At 38.5% G+C, this 19,831-nt stretch overlaps 1 protein-coding gene across 4 annotated transcripts in view; it reads right to left on the bottom strand.

Annotated features, from left to right (window-relative positions):
• The window catches only part of KYNU (kynureninase), a 175,927-nt gene that overhangs the window by 110,027 nt on the left and 46,069 nt on the right, over positions 1-19,831 (bottom strand). For all 4 annotated transcript variants that reach the window (XM_011935694.1, XM_011935697.1, XM_011935695.1 and 1 more), the window contains one exon: positions 7,431-7,551. In XM_011935694.1, the coding sequence (XP_011791084.1) occupies positions 7,431-7,551 (121 nt within the window). The remainder of the gene's footprint in view (positions 1-7,430; positions 7,552-19,831) is intronic.

Genomic DNA, 19,831 nt, shown 5'->3' with positions numbered 1-19,831 from the left:
GCAGAACATGCAGGTTTGTTGCATAAGTATACATGTGCCATGGTGGTTTGCTGCACCCATCAACCTGTCACCTACATTAGGTATTTTAACTTCTAGCCCCCACCCCCGACAGGCCCCAGTGTGTGATGTTCTCCTCCCTGAGTCCATGTGTTCTCATTGTTCAACTCCCACTTATGAGTGAGAACATGTGGTGCTTGGTTTTCTGTTCCTGTGTTAGTTAGCTGAGAATGACGGTTTCCAGCTTCATCCATGTCCCCAGAAAGACCTTTGTTACCACGTGAATGAAGCCCATTTTTTCTGGGTAACAGTTCTTAATTCTTTAGGAATCCAAAAGTTTGTCAGCTTGAAAGAAAGAAATGAAAATGTGCTTTTTGTATAGTACCAACCTGGGTTGAATCTGTGTCAGTAAACTGGTGCTAGTGGGCTGCTACTCCCTAAGGGGGGCGGCTAAGACCGGAGGACTACAGCACTGTTTTTCCTCCTTTGCAGATTTCCAAGGTATCAATACTCCCATCATGGGTGATTTCATACTATCAACAAAAACTCTGAGTATTTAATAACTGGCTTTTGACATCTGGTATAAGTCACTTGCAGGTCAGTACTGGTCATGAGACCACATTTATTGAAGCTATAGGGTTTCATTTTCCACGTTTGTACAAGTAAATGGGTAACGATGTGGACCTTAAAGGATTCCCATGAGAAATAAATGAGATAACATGTGAAAGAGACTAGTACCCCGTTTCTGAGTCTTCTTTCCTAATGTAAATCTAATGCTAAAACTCCCTTCATCAGCATGTGGTATAGAACACAATTTTGAAACTAACATTTCTATTACCATATAAACTAAGACGAAGGAAGAGGACTTTCTTTGAGAATAAACATAGACTGCTAAGAACTAAGGATGGAAAAGAGGGGCAATTGTTAGTTATTATTATTCATATTGTTATTAGACAGCCTGCAGCTTGCCTCTTTCTTGGTTTTCAATATAAATGCTAAAGACAAAAATCATTATCATTAAATGGTAGTTAAAGGCAGATACTTGGATCCTTTTTAATTTTAATCACATAGAGCTCCACGGCCTTTGCTGATAGCACAATACATCTTATTACATTTAGGTAGTAAAATTCTATGTTCTGCCTCAGAGAATTTATATCTCAGAATATTATGCCACCTACTCCTCTCTCTGGTAGACACCGTGGTAATAATCTTTAAGGATATGTTTCTTCCTGCAATGCTTTTGGCATCTCCCTCCCTTTAAAATACCACACAGTGTCTGCTGCTTCATTTTGTTAGCCCACTAGCCTGGGGTAGTGAAATGTATTTACAAAGTGTTACCCAAATAAACCCAAAGTAAAGTGGCCTGTCATTAGAAAGAGTTGATGTAGATTAAAGTGCAGTTATAAACATCAGTATTAGGGTTAAGAAAAAAAATTATCTTGCTCAAACAAAACTACTTAAAATAGTTGCAGCATAGATGTAATCTTCTTTTACAAATGCTGGAAAGGAAAAGAGAGCATGGGAGAGAGTTAACTCACTGCCACAGAATAAATCATTGCTATAAGTGGGTGTTTTCTGAGACATCTACTAGGAGTATTTACTCACAAAATTAGGACTGCAGGATGGAAAATTAGGAAGTTAATAGAAACTTGGATCCTCTTTAAAGTAGGACCATGCTTTAACCATCCCACAAAATGAAAAATGGCCCTGTTTTTAGAAGGCTTCCTTCCATAAGTAAATAATTATGATTTCACAGCCTGCCTTCATTATATTATATTTTTTTCCATGACCCACTTGATGATTAGCCAATAAAGACGTTGCAAGGCCAGGGACAGTGGCTCATGCCTGTAATCTCATCATTTTAGGAGGTCAAGGTGGTTTGATTCCTTGAGCCCAATTGTTTGAGACCAGCCTGGGCAACATAGGGAGATGTCATCTCTACAAAATTAAAGAAAAAATTAACCAGGCTTAGTGGCATGTGCCTGTAGTCGCAGTTACTCAGGAGACTGAGGTGGGAGGATAGCCCAGGTCTGAGAGTTTAAGGCCGCAGTGAGCTATGATCACATCACTGCACTCCAGCCTGGTCAACAGAGTGAGACCCTGACTCCAAAAAAATAATGTTAATTAGAAAAACAAAAATAAAGATGTTGTGAAAAATCTTTGTAACATGCCATTCTATGTATTTTCTTATGTTCTCTTATTCAAACACTATTGTTTTTAAAGGAAGAAATGCTTAAATTAAATGAGACTAGAGGGGTCTGAAGGAGGCATCTACATCTCTCTGGCATGTTTTATCAGTGTCCTGTCAGCACACACACACTGCCATGTAGAGTAAACTCAGTGGTGTATTCCTGATATTTAATTCAAAGGGACATTTTTATCTTTAAATAATCTTACCTAAACTGTCACAGTTCTTAGAAGAATCCCTGTAGAGACAAAACTATAGTAGGTTTTTGCTCCTATGAAAAAGAGAGAACACCCTTGATGTAGCAGATTTGCCAATGTAAATGACACAAAATACTGTGATTCTATTTTAGGGACATTATACCCATTCCCCACCTTAAAATATGCTCTTTAGGACTGATATATCCTTCTGTTCTAGCTGGATTGTGGCATTATGATTATTAACCAATGTTATTGTCCATTAAATAATCTAGGTCATTAGTAAATATTTAACATAAAATATTATTTCCAAATATTTATGCTTATTGCCTATTCATTGCAACAGACCCATAGATTTCAGACATACTGTTGCTTCTTATTACTATAAAACCTTTTTGCTTATAATTAAGTATCAAATAAATATCACACAAAAAGTTTTATATTTCAGAATATTAGAATTGCCTAAATGTTGCCATTTTGCAAAACAAATATATTCCTCTATGTGTTATTAATCTACTTTAGAAATCCCATAGAGTTGAAAATGAAAACGCAAAATAATGGTAATAGCATTTTAAAACTAACACAGAGGTAAAAGTTTCTAAGAAAACGATTTTCACAGTTTGCCTTAAGAAAGTTTAAGTTTTAGAAATAATTTGGTACTACTATCATCTGAATGTGTCCCCTTCAAATTCTTATGTTAAAACTTGATCTGCCGATGTGACAGTATTAAGAGGTAGAGTCTTTAGGAGGTGATTCAGTCATAAGGGCAGAGCCCTCATGAATGGGATTAGGACCCTTATAAAAGAGGTGGGAGGCAGGTGTTTGCCTCTTCTGCCACATGAGGATGCAGCAAGAAGTACCATCTTGGAAGCAGAGGGCAGACCTTACCAGACACTAAATCTGCCAGCACCTTGATCTTGGACTTCCCAGTCTCCAGAACTATAAGAATGTTCACTTCTCTTCTCTATAAATTATCCAGACTCAGGTATTTTGTATAGCAGTGGGAACAAACTAAGACAGATCCTAAAATATTTCTAATTTTACCTCTATTCTTGGCTTTTCCTTAGTATAAGAAATCAAAGATGGTAGCCAGATGAATTACAAAATCAGGCTGCATTATGACAAAAAATTGTTTATTCAACACTTAGGTGTGGTAGGCAGTATGTCTGCAATAGGCCATAACACTAGAGAAGATGGAATCCATGAGCCCAATGGCATTTCCTACTTTATAGCACTTAGATGGACAGAGATTCGACATCTATATGCTTGTGCAAAATCTTGCTTTGTTAAAGCACTCTAATTTTTATGTTACTGTTAAGATTATAATTTTTTTTGAGACTAGGTCTGACTCTGTTGCCCAGGCTGGAGTGCAGTGTCACAATCTCAGCTCACTGCAACCCCCACCTTCTAGGCTCAAGCGATCCTCCCACCTCAACCTGATGAATAGCTGGGACAACAGGTATGTGCCACTACATCCAGCTAAACTTCTTTTGTATATTTTGTAGAGACAGAGTTTTACCGTGTTGCCCAAGCTGGTTTCGAACTCCTGAGACGAAGTGATCTGCCTGCCTTGGCCTCCCAAAGTCTTTGGGTAACACCCTTGAACCACTGTGCCTGGTCAAGATTGTACATTTTTAACACTATCTTTTTCCAACTAAGCAACTACTTTCAATGTGCATTATAGTGTTTAGTAAATGTGTAATCGTCTTTGACTCAGCGATTCCCATAATCTTCCATTGGTCAAGAAGAAAAGGAGTCACTGATCTGCTTGAGTATCAGCCAAGAAGTAGAGTAGAAGTGGCATTGAGGCAGGCAAAGAGGAAGAAGTGATCAGACAAAACTTACCACAATAATGCGAGGCCCTGGATCTAGAGGCAACTGAACACATGCAGGGTTTGATTTTAGTACCAAAAAACAAAGCAACAGTCAGAACGAAAACTGAAGAGACCAACAGACCACTGAAGTGGCATGAAGACTACATGTATATATGTATGTATGTATGTATTTAAAGACATGGTATTGCTGTAGCCCAGGCTGGAGTGCAGTGACACAATAACAGCTTACTGCAGCCTCAACCTTCTGGGTGCAAGTGATCCTCTCACCTCAGCCTCTCACGTGGCTGGGACTACAGGCATGCACCACCACACCCAGCTAATTTTTGTATTTTTTGTAGAGTTGAGATCTCACAATGTTGCCCAGGCTGATCTGGAACTCCTGGGCTCTTGTGATCCACCCGCCTCAGCTTCCAAAGTGCTGGGATTACAGACAGTAGCCACGGCTCCCATCCCTTTGTTGCTCAGGCTGGTTTTAATTCCTGGGCTAAAGTGACCCACATTGGCCTCCCATAGTGCCGGGAATACAGCCATGAGCCACCATGCCTGGTCTGACTACTTTGAACACATCTGAAAAAGGAGCAGCCACAGAAAGAAATGTTATCTAAACTTAAGCACAGCCTCCTAAAAATACAGCTGCCATTGACCCATCCTCAGAGTTAGATGGACCTTAGCACCTGGAGGTACAAATTCAGCTGCCATTCATCTCCCTCTTGGGAGCTTCCAGCTAGGAAGGATACTGCCCATTAGCATCAGGATGAAAAAGCCCAATGGAAACCTTTATATTTTCCCATTGAAGCTCTAAAACTCTTCCCTTTAGTTAAGCTGGTATATAAACCCTTACCCATGGCTGTTCAGCAAACTACCCCTTGTAGAATTCTTCTATCTGAGTGTGAAATAAACTTTTCGCCTGTTAACCTGTCTGTTGTCAATTAATTGGCAGGCCCTCACCACTTTGACCTAAGTACTCAGTTTGTAGAGAAGAAGTTTCCTCCCAACAGAACTTCAGCTGGAAAAGATCAGAAGTGGGATTTTAAGCTAAATATTTGCGAGATAAAAAACAATAACGAGCAAACACTTTTGAGATCAAAAACGGTGGGTGAGGTAGGGAGAAGAGGCATGTGATCAGGCATCCCAAACACCACAGACATTTATGGGCAGGGCTATAATGTTGACAGAGTCACTACAGCTTAAAACAGGAAGACTACATAAACTAAACAAAGCAAGTATGGAATAGATGTCCATTTGCTTAGCAGTCTTCTTTAATTCACTGCACATTGCCTGAAGCATTAAAATACACAACCTTTCTGAATCATCTGTCTAATGAAAACTCAGTGAGAAGGTTTAATTAAAATGATGAAATTTTCCATCATCACAAGGTAAATGTAAAAGACAAAGCAATAGAAGGGCATGAGGTGATTTCCTGAAATACAACTTTAAAGTCTTGAAAATAATCAACCAATTTCTTACTTAAGTGGGATGACTATAAGGATATGAATAGAATAGCAGGGCAGAATATATTTTAAATGCTTAGAGGATAAAAATTCACAGCCTTGCTGAATGAATACCCAAGAGGCAAGGACACTCTATAAGTTCAAATTCATTCAATCTAATTATCTGCCCTCTCTTACATTAAGGCCAAAAATGAATATTAACCATTTTTATTAACTATGACCCCCATTCATCAAATACTAAAACCTGCTAGAGCAAATGTGGTGGTATGTATTTTGCAAATTATGCATAAAAGTTATGCAGATAAAGTTATAACATGATTAATAAATTGTATAAACTTCTATCATTTTTGCATCAAGTTGTGAAATTATATTCTTAATCACTGAAATTAAGAACTTCACAGTGTTATCTAATAGCCATAGTTGTAATCATTTGCACAGTCAGTGTAAGCTATACATTATTCATTTATTTATTTTGTTGAAACAGAGTCACCCAGGCTGGAGTGCAGTGGTGCAATCTCCGCTCACTGCAACCTCTGACTTCCGGGTCCAGGCAATTCTCTTGCCTTAGCCTCCTGAGTAGCTGGGATTACAGGTGCCTGCCACCACGCCCGGCTAATTTTTATATTTTTAGTAGAGACGAGGTTTCACCATGTTGGTCAGGCTGGTCTCGAACTCCTGTGCTTAGATGATCCACCCATGTCAGCCTCCCAAAGTGCTGGGATTGCAGGCATGAGGCACCACTCCCGGCCTAATTTTTGTATTTTTTTAGTAGAGATGAGGTTTCACCATGTTGGCTAGGCTGGTCTCAAACTCTTGACCTCAAGTGATCTGCCCACCTCGGCCTCCCAAAGTGCTGCAATTATAGGCATGAGCCACCGTGACTGGCCTACTAATCTTTAAAGAATGGATATTGTTCCCAATTTGAAAACCAGTAGCATGAAGAATGAAGAAAGGTAAAGAATGTATTCTGAGTTTCTGACAGCCAAATGTTTTTCCTCTGAAATTCTATTTGGTTTGGTTTCATCTTTCTGAAATGTTTTCCTAACTGTCAAGTTTGGCTCATCTTCATATTGATTTTTCAGTTTCAAATAATCAGAAAATATTTTTAAAATATTTCTGGTTATCATAAAAATAAGTGTTGATAATTTGGCCTAATCATGAAGAGATGAAGCTTCTAAACATTAACTCCTCTCTTAATTATTAAAGAAATAAAATAAAACGATTACATACGGTTTAGAGATGTCAACACAGGAGAGGAACTTAAATGTTTAAATACTGTAAAAGTTTTAGTCCTGATTCTGCCACTAACTTGTTATGTCACCTTATTCTGATCCTCAGTTATTTTCATCAATCAAATGAGACTACGGAGAAGTTAAGGTTTCTCTCTATCCATGGATTCCCTCTCTATGGATTCAACCAACTGCAGATCAAAAATATTTGGGGAAAAAATGGATGGCTGCATATATACTAAACATGTACAGACTTTTTTCTCATCACTATTCCCTAAACAATACAGCATAACAGCTATTTACATAACATTTATACTGTATTAGGTATTATAAGTAATCTAGAGATTATTTAAAGTATATGGGACCATTGTGGATTTTGGAATGATAGGGAGGCCCTGGAACTAATTCTCCACAGACAACCAAGGGATGACTGTACTAGGATTCTATTACACATCTTTCCAAATATTAGACAACCTAATGTGATTTTGTAAATGTTTGTATGTGATGTAGAGTAGTACCTTTAAAAAAATACTTACATTTTGGCCCACTTATCTAGTTCTTCTTCAAGATATGTTTTAACCATTTTTGGCTGAAGACCAAGAGAATTTCCCAAGAAATAGATGGCATTTTCATCTTTATTCACTAATGATAAATCAACTGAAACAGAAGAAATGTCAAAAAAAAAAAAAAGCTTTTTCAGTATGGTATTGTTAAGCCAGTACAAATAATTAATATAATCAACTCTAAGAAGGATAAAAAGTAATTAAAAATTACTCCTAAGGATGACATCAGGTCCTCTAAAAAATAATTAACTTTTGCATTTACATTTTAAAATATAATTTAAACCTATAGAGGCTATTATGATGATCTCTCATATTTACTGCGCTCCATGGGGAAATCTAAATTAGCAACTACTTCCAATCATGAATAGCCAAAGCATTAGAAAAGAGTTAAAAACAAATGTTTTCAATTAGGAAATACATCAGCCCATCTAAGTATCTGAGAAGATTACCAGAATTTAGTCAAGTACTAACACTGTACTAATTTGTGTTGTAGAAATGGCAATTTTTTTCAAAAATGCAAATAATTATTTATATAACTAAAGTAGATGTATTGGATTTATGTGTTTTTTTCATTCTATATCCATTCACATGTACAGATAGTACTAACACATGTATAGGCAAAGATTGTTCTCTATATCTACTTCTTATTCATATAAATCAAACTTTGGTGATTTTTATCCTGCAGCTTACCCACTGCAAACAAACCAATCCATGTGCTTAAAACATAGTCCAGAAAGTCACAAGTTTATAATCACAGTTGTAAACTACTGAGTTTTCTCTTATATCTTAGGGGAAAAAAGACTAAGCTTCTCGTTTATATTTCATCGGAATCATTAAGTACTATGTTGGTCTTTATTTCAGACTACTCAATTAAACCTTTAAAGACTTTTTAGAAACATACCATCTATTTCAACCTGATCCCTTTTATAGATATTGTTCTTCATTGGCATCTTTTAAGCCTGACCAATACAAGATATGCACATATTGTTTAGACGTGTGCCAGAAGAGTCCTCTTGGTTAAGGTATCCATTATTTCCTGGACCTAGGATTAGATATGCCTCCCCATTTCCCATCCTCAAGGTTATCATGTCATCCAGGCACAGTGGCTCATGCCTGTAATCCAGGCACTTTTGGAGGCAAAATTGGGAGGATCACTTGAGTCCAGGAGCTCAAGACAAGCCTGGGCAACATAGACTCCATCTCTATTTAATTTATTTTTTTAAATAAAAGGTTATCACATCAATGGTTCTTGTCACATTGGACATTACTGATAATCTCCTTATAGCTTGAGTGCAAGTTTAATGCCTTTGGGATTATATCCACATTTCATGGCTTTTATCCATTTATGGCATTTATCCATTTTATGGCTCCTATGCTTTCTCTATACAACCCTTAAGAACATGAGAGCTCTAGGTTCCTACATAGTTTCCAGTCCTTCAGTGCCAGCTGCTGACTCTTGCACAACTCAATGTCATTTGGATTCTGTTGGATATCTTGTTTAGTATTTAATGCTTATGAAGTGGGAGAAAATCCCCTTTCTGAAGCATTTATTGTATATACCTTTTTTACCCAAAGGCAAGTCAGGATTAATGTACACAGCCAACCTTGTTCTTCAGGATTATTTTCTGTCTCCTGTACTGACAACTTTTTTTTAGCATATTGTGAGTTTAGTGCTATGCTAAAACATTTATTGTAGAAATTATGATATTATTACATTTTTCTTTGAAGTAGGTGTCGCCAATTAGAGCATACACTTTTTGCAATTTCGTAATGGTCCTCTTGGTTTTCTCTCTTACTTCAATGGCCTTTTCACAAGGCCAAGGAGCTTACTAGAACTTTTCTTTTCAAAGTGAACTGCTTGATTAACATATGTCCTGTTAGTAGATTCCAAAATTTTGGTTAAGTCACAATGCTTCAAGACTGCAGTTCACTCTTTCTTTTACAGCCTTTGCTTCTTATTCCCTGGAAAGTCTTCCTCCATTGAATTTAGCCTGATCTTATTAGGGGGAGGAAAAGGAGGATAAGCTGTCTCAGTTTCTTCCTCTTAATCCATACTGTCCAGATCTACTCTGAGAAAACACTGAGAGGTGTCATGATCTGGGGATCCTGTGGGTTCATGTTCAGATCAGATCATTTGCTGCATTTGTTCTGTTACTACCCAGCAAGCAGGATATTTAACCAGTACCTTTGTTTTAAGCAAGGCCAGGCAAACTTTTTCTGTAAAAAGCCAGAAAATAAACATTTCAGGCTTTCCAGGCCATACGGTCTCTGCTGCAATTCTTCCTTTTTGTTATGGTTGGATAAAAAAAGCCATAGATAATTAAAAAACAAATGTCCCAGTCATTCTAAACACTTTATTCCAAAAAGAAAGCAGAGATTTTTGAGCCTTGTCTGAGGGTCACACTTCAAATTCTGGCACAGATTGGGCATGTTAAAAGAGTGCATTGGTTCCCCCTATTGGACAAGTCTCCACATTCAGCAAATCCTCCTTGAGCTGGGAATACTTGCTTCATGTAACAAGCCCACCCCTAGTTTACTAGGGCTTCTAGAACTAAGGCTTCTGGGTAACTTAAACAGGAATTTATTGTCTTACAATTTTGCAGACTCTAAGTCCAAAATCAAGTGTTGGCAAAGTTGATTCCTTTCAAACACTGTGAGGGAAGAATATGTTCTAGGCCTTTCTGCTTGGCTTATAGATGGCCATCTCTTGTGTGTATCGCATTCTTCCAGTATGCCTGTGTGTTTCCCAATTTCCCCCTTTCGTAAGAACATCACAATATATTGAATTAGGACCCGCTGTAATGATCTCACTTTAACTTGATTGTTTTTGTAAGGACAGTCTTAGGCACAGGTGGTTAGGCTGTCAACACATGAATTTTTAGGAAACATAATTCAACCCATAGCACTCTGCTTAAAGGTTTGCTTGACTTCAAACTTGTTTATGAGCTCAAGAATTTCAACTTTTAACAAGCAGGGCTTGCTCCAGTTAGTCCTTAAGTCAACAGTGTTAGAGCCATTCTTCTGGAACGCTCCTTTCTTGGAAAAGGCTACAGTGTGATTACTATAAAGCTCATGGTTCTGAAAACTCACTTGATTGCTTGAGGAGCATTTTAGTGCATCAAAAATGTCCACCACTGTGACCCTTATGAGCTTACTCTTTTAGTTTATATGAAGCTTAACCTAGGAACTGGTTTCAAAATATCAATATCACTTCAGATTTAAATATTCTCCCCAGCCCTAGCTCATGCTTGACTTAAGTTCAGGAAACTGCAGTTTGGAACAAAGTAATGTGTCTATTAACAATTTATTTTCTTGTTCCTCACTGCTACTGCTTCTAAGTCCTCCAATGGAGTGGAAAAAGAAAGACAAGAAAACCTTAGTCCAGTTTTGGTGTTTTGGTGCTTTTTGGTTAGCTCTTTCCCTATAAAGTATTTTTTGTGAGTTCATTAAAATCTCCTTCCCATTGGAGACCTCCAGTCTCCAGTTTCCTGAAGTAGTTAATGCGTACTTAAGCTGATGTCTCATGATCTGCTTGCTACCACCACTTCCCACTTCATACAACATATTTCTAGAATATTTATGCAAAAATTACCACAACCCAACAAGCATACTTCTCAGGTATGACCCTTTTGCAGTATATTTTTGTTATAGGAGTTATTAAGAAATTATTTTAGGCAAATAGAGATGAAAAGGGGTCCTTGGGAAGTTTTTGTTTCTTTTAAAGCAGCTCCAGAAATATTTCTTGTCTAACAGGAAAGCCCCGGCTCTTAGCTTTAATATGCAAATGCAGGTCATTAGAAACGGGTCCACCAAACATGGTGATTTCCGTCCTCTTCCTCTTGTCCCCACATGTGCCTGGCAACATGGCTGCCCTCACATATCTCCACAACTGGTCTCTAGCACAGTGAGAACACACACAACATTTATTGATAAAGTTCACCATCTTATACGGACATAGTTCATGTTGCCCTAAGATAATGACAATAATAACATCAAAGAGCACTGATCACAGATTACTATTACAGATATAATAATGAAGAAGTTTGAAATATTGTGAGAATTGCCAAAATGTGCTGCAGAAACATAAAGTGAGTACATGCTCTTGGAAAAATGATGCTGATAGACTTGCTGGAATCAGAGTTGCCACTAACCTTTAATTTGTAAAAAATGCAGTATCTGTGAAGCACTCTAAAGAAAAATGCACAGCTCCCCAGGTATGGGCACTTTTCCAATCAGGAAAACAGGTGAAGGGTTCAAGATGGCTAACTAGAAGTAGCTAGTATATGCTGCTCTCACGGAGAGAAAACAAAGTGGTGAGTAAATGCTACATCTTCAAATAGATCATGTAAGAGGTCATGTTGGGATTCAACAAGGAAGCAGCAGGGCCCACAGAGAAGAAAGGAGCAAAGCCAAGGACCTGCCCACCTGGGACCACTACAGAGCTTAGGAAGCTCCCTAAAGTCAGGAAAGGGTTGATGAGTGAGAGTTCCCAGGGGATCCAAACTTCTGCCATGGACCTTTGCAATCCTGGGCAGAGGAGAAGCCACTGACCTCAGTGGAACTCCAAATCTACACAGAGACCAGCCTGGAGTCTTTGCAGTGGCAAAGACTTTTCAGTGGCAAAGCCCATAAAGAGCTGCACAGGCCTTGGATACCTGAGCAGCTAGGCATCAGCTGCCATAGCCGCACTAGAGGATACTGTAATGGTGTCAAGGAGTGGCCAGACTGCCTAAGCCAACAATAAAACAGGTCAAATACAGGTAATACATAATGATACAGGGTTCAATTCAACAAGAACACTAAACTATCCTAAATATATACATAGAAAACACTGGAGCATCCAGATTCATAAAACAAGTACTTCCAGACCTATGAAAAGACTTAGATGGTTAACAACACTAGTAGGGGATTTCAACACCCCACTTACAGCATTAGACCGATCATCAAGTCAGAAAACTAACAAATTTTGGACTTCGATTCAACACTTAACCAATGGGAGCTAATAGACATCTACAAAACATTCCACCCATCAACCACAGATTATACATTCTTCTCATCTGTGAACAGAACATATTCTATGATTGGCCATATGCTTGGAGATAAAGCAAGTCTCAATAAATTCAAATTCAAAAAATTGAAATAATACCAGCTATACTTTCAGATCACAGTGGAATAAAAGTCGAAATCAATACCAAGAAGATCTCTCAGAAGTACACTATTACATAGAAATTAAGCAACTTTCTCCTGAATGACTTTGGGGTAACCAATGAAATTAAGGCAGATATAAAAAAATTCTTTGAAATAAATTAAAACAGAGATACAACCAACATGCCAAAATCTCTGAGATGCAGCAAACACAGTATTATGAGGAAAATTTACAGTGCTAAGCACCTACATCAGTAAGTTAGAAAGACCTGCAATTAACAATTTAGTAACACACCGAGAGGAACTAGAAAAGCAAGAACAAACTAACCCCAATGCTAGTAGAATAAATAACTGAAATCAAAGGAGAAAAGAATGAAATCAAGTCCTAAATATTCATAGAAATGATCAATGAAACCAAAAGTTGTTTCTTTAAAAGGATAAACAGGATCAGCAGACTAGTATTTAGATTAAAAAGAAAAAAAAATAAAGATGTTTCAAATATGCACAGTCAGAAACAACAAAGATGACATTACAACTAATCCTGTAGAAATACAAAAGATCCGGCGGGGTGCGGTGGCTCACGCCTGTAATCCCAGCACTTTGGGAGGCTGAGGCTGGTGAATCACGAGGTCAGGAGATCCAGACGATCCTGGCTAACATGGTGAAACCCCGTCTCTACTAAAAATACAAAAGAATTAGCTGGGCATGGTGGCGGGCGCCTGTAGTCCCAGCTCCTTGGGAGGCTGAGGCAGGTGAATGGTGTGAACCCAGGAGGCGGAGCTTGCAATGAGCCGAGATCATGCCACTGCCCTCCAGCCTAGGTGACAGAGTGAGACTCCATCTAAAAAAAAAAAAAAAAAAAAAAAAAAAGAAAGAAATACAAAAGTTCCTGGCCGGGCATGGTAGCTCATGCCTGTAATCCCAGCACTTTGGAAGGTCAAGGCGGGTGGATCACCTGAGGTTGGGAGTTTGAGACAAGCCTGACCAACATGGAGAAACTCCGTCTCTACTAAAAATACAAAATTAGTCGGGCGTGGTGGCACATGCCTGTAATCCTAGCTACTAGGGAGGCTGAGGCAGGAGAATTGCTTGAACCTGGGAGGCGGAGGTTGCAGTGAGCCAAGATCGCCCCATTGCACTCCAGCCTGGGCAACAAGAGCGAAACTCCGTCTCAAAAAAAAAAAAAAAAAAAAAGAAAGAAAGAAACACAAAGATCCTCAGAGACTATGAACACTTTACCCATGAAAACTAGATAATCTGAAGGAAGTAGATAAATTCCTGGAAAGAAACAACCTCCCAAGACTAAATCAGGTAGAAACTAAGACCCTGAACATTCCAATAGAGTTTCAACTTTAATCAGTCATAAAAAACTTACCAACCAAAAAAATGCCTGCGCCAGAGGGATTCACAGCCAAAATCTATCAGACTTACAAAGAAGAGCTGGTACCAACACTGCTGATACTATTCCAAAAAATTAAGGAGGAGGTGACTCCTTCCCAACTCATTCTAGGAAGCCAGCATCACTCCATACCAAAATCTGCCAAAGAAATAATAACAACAACAACAACAACAACAAAATTACAGGTCAATATCTCCATAGAAGCAAAAATCATCAACAAAATACTAGTAAACCAAATCCAGAAGCACGTGAAAAAGTTATTTCACCACATTCAAGTAGGTTTTATCCTGGGATGCAGGGTTAATTCAACACATGTAAATACATAAATGTGATTCAGTATGTAAAGATAATTGAGAACAAAAACCATATGATCATGTCAATAGTTGCAGAAAAAGGTTTCAGTAAAATCCAATATCCCTTCATGATAAAAACCCTCAACAAACTAGGCATCAAAGAAGCATACCTCAAATAATAAGAACCATCTATGACAAACCCATAGCCAACATCATACTGAATGAATAAAAGCTGGAAGTATTCTCCTAAAGAACTGGAACAAGTCAAAGATATCTCCCACTCCTTTTCAATATGGTACTGGAAATCCTAGCCAGGGCAGTCAAGAGAAAGAAAGCAAAGGAATCTAAATAGAAAAAAAAAATCTATCTTTACTAATGATAAGATTCTATACCTAGAAAACCCTAAAGTCTCCACCAAAATTCTCCTAGAACTGCTACACAACTTCAGTAAAGTTTCAGAATACAAAATCAACATTAAAAAACCAGGAGCATTTCTATATGCCAATAATGTTCAAGCTGAGAGCCAAATCAACACTACAATCCCATTTGCAACAGCCGAAAAACAGTAAAACACTAAGAAATATATCTAACCAAGGAGGTGAAAACTCTCTACAAGGAGAACTCCAAAGTACTGCTCAAAGAAAAATTACAGATGACACAAATAGAAAAACATTCGATACTCATGGATTGGAAGAATCAGTATCATGAAAACCACCATATTTCTCAAAGCAATTTGTAGATTCAAAGCTATTCCTATCAAACTACCAATGTAATTTCTCACAAAAATAGAAAAATCTATTCTAAAATTCATATGTGACCAATAAAGAGCCTGAATAGCCAAAGCAATCCTAAGCAAAAAGAACAAGGCTGATGGCATAACATTACCTGACTTCAAACTACAAGGCTACAATAACCAAAACAGTATGGTACTGGGACCAAAACATATACATAGACCAATAGAACAGGATAGAGAACCCAGAATAAAGCACACATCTACAACAATGTAATCTTTGACAAAGTTGACAAAAACAAGCAATGGGGTAAGAACTCTTATTGAATAGGTGCTGCTGGGATAACTGGCCAGCAATAAGAAGAAGAATGAACTGGACCCCTACCTCTCATCAAATACACTTATTTACTCAAGCTGTAAGACCTAAAATTGTACAATTCCTAGAATTTACAAACCTAGGAAATATCATCCTGGACAGTGGCTTTGACAAAGGATTTGTGACTCAGTCCTCAACAGCAATTGCAAAAAACCCCCCAAACTGACAAGTGGGACCTAATTAAACTAAAGAGCTTCTGCACAGCAAAAGAAACTATCAGCAGAGTAAACAGACAACCTACAGAATGGGAGAAGATATTCACAAACTATGCTTTGCAAAGATTTAATATCCAGAATCTATAAGGAATTTAAGTAATTCAACAAGTGAGAAACAAATAACCCCATTAAAAAATGGGCAAAGAATGGAGGCAGAGGCAGACAGATCACGAGGTCAGGAGATTGAGACTATCCTGGCTAACATGGTGAAACCCCATCTCTACTAAAAATACAAAAAATTAGTCAGGTTTGGTGGCAGAGGCCTATAGTCCCAGCTACTTGGGAGGCTGAGGCAGGAGAATCGCTTGAACTGCGGAGGTTGCAGTGAGCCAAGATCACGCCACTGCACTCCAGCCTGGGAGATGGAGCAACACTCCATCTCAAAAAAAAAAAAAAGGGCAAAGAACGTGAATAGACACTTCTCGAAAGAAAACATACATGCAGCCAAAAAATTTATGAAAAAATGCTCCACATCATTAATTGTTAATGAAATGCAAATCACAACCACAATGAGATACCATCTCACACCAGTCAGAATGGTTACTAAAAATTCAAAAAATAACAGATGGTGACGAGGTTGCAAAGAAATAAAACACTTATACATCATTGGTGGGGATGTAAATTAGTTCAGCCACTGTGGAAAGCAGCATTGGGATTTCTCAAAGAATTTAAAATAGAACTACCATTTGACCCAGCAATCCCATTACCAGGTATATACCTAAAGGAAAACACATTGTTCTACTAGGTGAACAGAATTGTAGATTCATTGCAGAACTATTCATAAAAGCAAAGGTATGAAATTATTCTAGATGCCCTTCAATGGTGGATTGGATAAAGAATATGTGGTACAAATACACCAAGAAATACTACATAGCCATAAAAAGAATGCAATCATGTCTTTTCAACAACAGAGATGCAGCTAGAGGCCATTATCTTAAATGAATTAATGTGTGATCAGAGAACTGCATACTATATGTTCTCATTTTTAAGTGGGAGCTAACATTTGGTACATAAAGGGAGGAACAATACTACCTATTGTGTACAATGTTCACTACTTGGGTAACAGGATCATTTGTACTCCAAACCTTGGCATCATGCAATTTATCCATATAAAAAACTTGCACATGTATCTCCTGAACCTAAAAGTTGAAATTTAAAAAAAAAATAATGCAAACAGCAAAGTGCAGTAAAATGAGTTATGCCCGTATGTCCCTTTAATATATTCATCTTTGGCATCCCAATAAAGCTAATTTTAATCTGAATTGCAACTATGTTAAAGTCTTTGTGTTAAGGATTATATCTTCTACAAATATGGATTACCTATCATAATGACTTCCGCACACACACACACAAACCTGATATATGTTTGGAATGTCCTATTAATAGCATCAACATTAGCCATACACAACCACAACTGGAAATACATTGTTAGATACAAGTACCAGATAGTCTGTGTTTGAAAGAGACAAACTGCCATTCATGTTAATATCATACATATATAGATACGTTACTTTTAAAACTGGTTGTAACAATATTCCTGAAACAGTTTTTTAAATTATATAAGTAGAAAATAGATCATTTTATATTTTATTATGACTTAGATACTGGTCTATCACATCATGAGCTTGAACAAATACCAGCACCTGGGTTTGAGTCAAAAACTCTAAATTTTTTGGCATAGGACTCTAATATAGGTGTAGGTTTTTTTAAAAAAAGTCCCCCAATCAATTCCTTATGTGAACACACTTCAGAAGGCCTGGCATTTAATTTACCCATTAAAAACAAAACAAAAAATAAACAAAAAATGAGACTTCTCAATTTAATTAAATTATCCAAGGTCACAGAAGGTAGCTTAACTTCAACTTACTACAGCATAAGGTTATTGTAATTTAAGATTTAATTAAGTTCATTTTAAATATTTTAAAATTCAATAATAAAATTCATATGAACTCAAAATTTTCCAATACTTTTCACAGATGAAACACACAGAAAATTACATTGTTTCCCAATTGTAATAAAATTAAAAGGCTACATTAGGACAGAAGTGAAGGGCCCAGTCCAGTTCCCCCAAGAGGTAAAAGAATAAAAATCTCAGCACAGTTCTAACTCCCAAACACATACATTTACAAACACTCAATAAACAAACTCATATTGAAAGTGATGTGTAAGTTTAACAGAGAAAGTAACTATGTTTTCCTTTTCCTTTTCCAAATTGAAGAGGAAACCTAGAAGTAACAATATATTTTGATGGAAAAGCAAAGGTAAGCTCTAATATTTTTTTAAAATGGCTTGTCTGTGTAAAGAATATTTGAAGTATTGAGAGACAGGACTAGCTGGATTTCCTAGGCTGATTAAGAAATCCTAGGTCTAGCTGGGGAAGGTGACTGCACCCACCTTTAAACACAGAGTTGGTAACTCAGCTGACACCCGAACAATCAGGTAGTAAAGAAGGCTCACTAAAATACAGATTACACTAAAAGAAGGAGGTAAAGAGATAGTCAAATCATATATCACCTGAGAGCACAGTGGGGTGACAATGAGTGAGATATAAACCCAGGCATTTGAGCAGGGAGTGGCAACCCCCTTTGGGTCCCCTCCCATTGTATGGGAACTCTGTTTTCAATGTATTAAATCTTGCAACTGCACACTCTTCCAGTTCGTGTTTGTTACGGCTTGAGCTGAGCTTTTGAGCTTTTGCTCACGTCCACTACTGTTTGCCGTCGGAGACCCACCATTGACTTCCATCCCTCCAGATCCAGGAGGGTGTCCTCTGTGCTCCTGATCCAGTGAGGTGCCCATTTCTGCTCCCCATTGGGCTAAAGCCTTGCTATTGTTCCTGCATGGCTAAGTGCCCAGGTTTGTCCTAATCGAGCAGAACACTAGTCGCTGGGTTCCATGGTTCTCTTCCATGACCCACAGCTTCTAATAGAGCTACGACACTCACCACATGGCCCAAGGTTCCATTCCTTGGAATTCGTGAGGCCAAGAACCCCAGGTAAGATGGCAAAAGGCTTGCCACCATCTTGGGAGTGGCCTGCCCCATCTTGGGAGCAGCCCGCCATCATCTTGGGAGCTCTAAGAACAAAGATCCGCTGGTAACATTTGGTGGCCTCATATGGGGTTTCTCCAAAGCAGTGAGTAATATCAGACCACTTTCACTTGCTATTCTGTCCTCTTCCTTAGAATTGGAGGAAAATACAGGGCACCTGTCGGCCAGTTAAAAACGATTAGTGTGGCCGCCAAACTAAAGACTCAGGTGTGACGCTTCCTGGGAAAAGACTTTCTAACAACACCCAACCCTTCTGGGTTGGTCTGCCTGGAACCAGCTTCTGCTTTCACAATTTTCCTGGGGAAGCTGAGGGTCGACTAGAGGCAGAAAGCTGTCTTCCTGAACTCCCAACTAGAGGCAGAAAGTTGTCGTCCTGAACTCCCAGCATTGGCTGATCGAGATCATGGTGCAGCCAGAAGTCTCTACTTGATAGTCGCCTATGCATCTGCCCCTACCTCTCCTTCTGACCCATACTTCCTGCATCCTAACCAAGACTTTCTTGAAAGTGTAGCCCCCAAATTCTCCTTACCTCTGAATGTACTTCCTCCGATCCCTGCCTCCTAGATACAAATGCTTCAGACTTTCACTTCCTCTCCCAAGTATTAGAGCAGGTTGTATCTCCAAAGGGATCTAAGGAAGCTCTACACTGAGTCCTTAGTCATCTAGGCTATGAACCCAGGGAGTCTTGTCCCTGGTGCTCCTCCCAATTTAGGTATATAGCTCTCAACATGGGCACTTATGTAGGACCCGTTCCCCACCACCCTTGCCGAGCCCCAAGCTTGTAAATGGCTAGGATTCCTCTCCCATTGTGTAAGATGTTCTCCTCCCCTAATTTCTACCCAATTTCCCCCCCACCGCCCCCACAATACAATCTTCAAGCCTTGGCTCCCTGGCCAGGGCCTTAAAACTGATGAGCCAGTACTTTAACAACTGGAACTGGGTCTACAACAACATAATCAGGATAAAAACGAATTGAGTAAAGGGAGGTGCATATTCCTATAGTGGCAAAGGGGGGTGAAAGAAATCAGGCACATTCCTCAGTCCTGGGCCCAGCAAATACATTCAGCTTGACACCATATATCTCTCAATTTCCTGAGCCTAGTACAAACACGGCCCAGTGCAAATACAGACACCATATATCTCTCAATTTCCTGGGCCCAGTGCAAA

Source organism: Colobus angolensis, unplaced genomic scaffold (assembly GCF_000951035.1).
Source record: "Colobus angolensis palliatus isolate OR3802 unplaced genomic scaffold, Cang.pa_1.0 Scaffold147, whole genome shotgun sequence".
Taxonomy (NCBI): Eukaryota; Metazoa; Chordata; class Mammalia; order Primates; family Cercopithecidae; genus Colobus; species Colobus angolensis.
Note: the sequence above shows the minus strand (reverse complement) of the source record. Positions and strands in the feature narration are given on the sequence as shown.